This window comes from Zerene cesonia, chromosome 17 (assembly GCF_012273895.1).
Source record: "Zerene cesonia ecotype Mississippi chromosome 17, Zerene_cesonia_1.1, whole genome shotgun sequence".
NCBI lineage: Eukaryota > Metazoa > Arthropoda > Insecta > Lepidoptera > Pieridae > Zerene > Zerene cesonia.
In genome coordinates, this window is record NC_052118.1 from 9,061,925 (window position 1) to 9,065,038 (window position 3,114).

Here is a 3,114-nt window from a genome sequence, read left to right on the forward strand (position 1 = left end):
GATATACAAAATGTGACGATAAATTCGTAAATATTCATATTTATTAAGGGGACTGCATGAGCTTAGAGCGTGTTTTATGATTTCTTAAATTAACTTATCCATGGTAGAAAAAAAAAGAACTGCAAAAACTGTATGATATGCTGATCTAAATAAAAATGGTTTTATGCTAATTTGATAGTATGTTGAAAACAATGCTGCAAATTTAATACGATAAAAAAATCGCAAACATGCCTCTAAAATTTAATTTAACTATTAAAAACAATAATATAAATGACATAATTCAGATTTTTTATCGAATTATTCTTCAATATATACGTATATAAGGATTATAAGGATTAATTTCTTTTCTGAGCGATGACTCGTACGCATGTGTGCGTGCAGCCCTGTGTACCGACAGAGCTGGCGGATTGTCTCCCTCCCGGCTCTTTCTCTTGTAGTCCCATTAATTACATTTAATTTGTTCCTCACTTGGATTGCCATAGGTACCGCCTACAAGAAAATATTTTAATATACATTAATGCTAAAAAGAAATAGGATATCTTGAATTTTTGCTGCCTATTTAAACAATAACATTGGAATTCGTTATATTTCCCGCGCCATAAAGTAAATTACTATAATACTTTTGTATGCTATATAAAATATATTTCTTTAAATAACGATATAAACGACCGGTTTCACAACTTCTGAATATTTTCTAACTAACTTTTTAACTATTTGTCGGTTAAAATCTCTGCTATAAAAATAAAAAGCCAAAGATCTTAGGCGCTAAAAATACGTCAGTTTTGAAAAATTATTTCACTGTTTGATAGCCCATTTATCGAGAATTTGGCGGCACACAAAGAAAAATATAAAAGTTATTTACTTACTACAACAACACACTGCATAAATTGTTTATGACAAAAACTTTAAATATACGAAATAAACTAATATATAATACAGTAATAACCACACATTTACTAAGGAATAATTAAAACATTTTTCTTTTTAAATTATATACTTTAATAATATTAACATTATTATATATTTGCAAAAATTTGGCGGCACACAAAAGTGCCGCGGAACAGTGGTTGAAAATCACTGCTCTAGAGTCTAGACTATACTCTATTCCGCTGAGATCAATAGGATTTCCACTACTGAGACCTAGCGGCATAACAAAAACTAACAACATAATAAAAACCGCGGGGTACAGCTGGTAAAAAATAAATTGAACAGACTATCCGTTACAATATTTACAGCACTTGTGAAACCGCCCGTTAGCTAAGAAAGTCTCTTTCGAAAAAGTCCTTTTTGCTTTAAGAGAAATGAAATAAAAATATATTGTAAGATAGACGACTTCAAAATGCTTGATAGCAAATAAAAATACTGTTTATTTTTTACACATTTTACACATGAATATGGGTTGAATAATTTAAAGCGAATTCAGAGAAAGTTGTTTTAGTTACGTGTGTGTTGTTAGGTTGAGCTTTATTTAGTATGAGTAATGGTCCCGAATATGAATAAGTAGGTATATATAAAATATGTATAATAATTATTAATAAATAAATAAATAAAGTGCATTTGAGTTATTATAATTTTGTATTATTTAGCCTCTTTTCCGTGGAAGTCTTTCTACTATTTTGATGTTTTTCAAATTAAATCTAGGATTTCTATCTGTGTGTCTGTTGCTGCTTACATCTTAAAAATTACGCAACAGATCACGATGGGGTATTTTTATAGACAAAAGTGTTTCAAAAGGAAGGTTTATATGTATATATACATAGAAAAAAACAGGGAGGGGTATTATTTCAAATTTAAGCCGAGCGAAGCCGCGGACAAAAGCTAGTATAAAGATGTAGGTCAATCATTAAGAAATATTGTCATCAGGTTAAATATTCAAGTTCTACAATAATTTATTTCTAGGAACTCTAAATAGCATTTGTTAAAGAATGTTGTGTGACCAATCAATAAATAGATAGGGTGGATGGTCCATCAACATTTATCATATTGATATACCTACCTACCTACCATTTTTTTTTATTTACGAACTCTTATAATATCAATCAATGTTAAAAAATTAAACTATGTTTTCAAATCAGGGTAAAGGAAAATAATTATCATATTTCAAAAGCGTGTAGCTATGTGTTTAAATACTATATTTCTTAAGTTTAAGTGGCATATCTATTGGTGGGATTTTAGGCATTAAATGTAGTTTTAATAATTGTTGTTTGTTTATACACATACCAAAATATTCTTACAGAAATTAAATATACAACGATATACCTACTGGCATATAATACAGCGAGCGTGTGAAATGTGCATTGCAATGGAAAAATGCATTAATGTCTCGAGGCCATTTCACTTGGTGTTATCTTGACAAAGATTAGACTGAGAAGTTGATCTTTCTATGTATACCTCAGCTCCAAATTTAATTAAAATTGTTTGAGTAAATTAGACGAGAAAGAAATCATGAAGTTACTTTCACAATTATAATTAGGTTTCTTTCTAATAATGTTAAAAAGTAGTGCCTCATTTTATAACAATTTGTTAATTACAATTAATAGCGATCATCTAAATCGCTTAAACTTATTCTCCTATTAAGATTTATGTCTATATTTAAATAGATAGCGAAGCAACCTCGCTGCTATTCTAGAATCAACTGAATCTAACTATAATCTGCGAAATAGCTGAATAGCATCCAGACACGAGCACAATGAAATAGAACAGGAGCAAAACACCGTTCTTCCACAAGACATAATAGCACTTTCCCAGATCCTTGTCCCATTTGTACACTGTTTGCACAACGACGGGTATGAGAAGTCCAAGAGTTGAGAAGAATATTGCACCAACCAGTCCAATTAATAGCTCCAAGTCAGGAACTGCTACCGCCAAAGTCACTGGAAAATGGAAGTCAAAATTTAGAGATTAGAGTGATAGAAATACTAAAACAAATAGAGTTGTTATGTCTAGAGATACTTACTTCTTACTACTTATTACTACAATTCTTGTGGTAAGCTTGCTTATTTAATAATACATTATAGCGCGAAGCGGTGCGGCAACCTCGCGCGCCGGTCGGGAACGAAAACCCCCCGCGAGGTACCGGGAGGGTTGTTAGTTGTTAACTGCCATCGTAATAGG

General features: G+C 31.1%; 1 protein-coding gene across 1 annotated transcript in view; it reads right to left on the reverse strand.

Annotated features, from left to right (window-relative positions):
• Window positions 1-1,812: 1,812 nt before the first annotated feature.
• LOC119833656 (proton-coupled amino acid transporter-like protein pathetic) overlaps window positions 1,813-3,114 on the reverse strand; it is a 41,841-nt gene continuing 40,539 nt past the window's right edge. Inside the window, exon 9 of the mRNA XM_038357764.1 lies at window positions 1,813-2,873. Within this exon, the coding sequence (XP_038213692.1) occupies window positions 2,632-2,873 (242 nt within the window). The 3' untranslated portion in view covers window positions 1,813-2,631. The remainder of the gene's footprint in view (window positions 2,874-3,114) is intronic.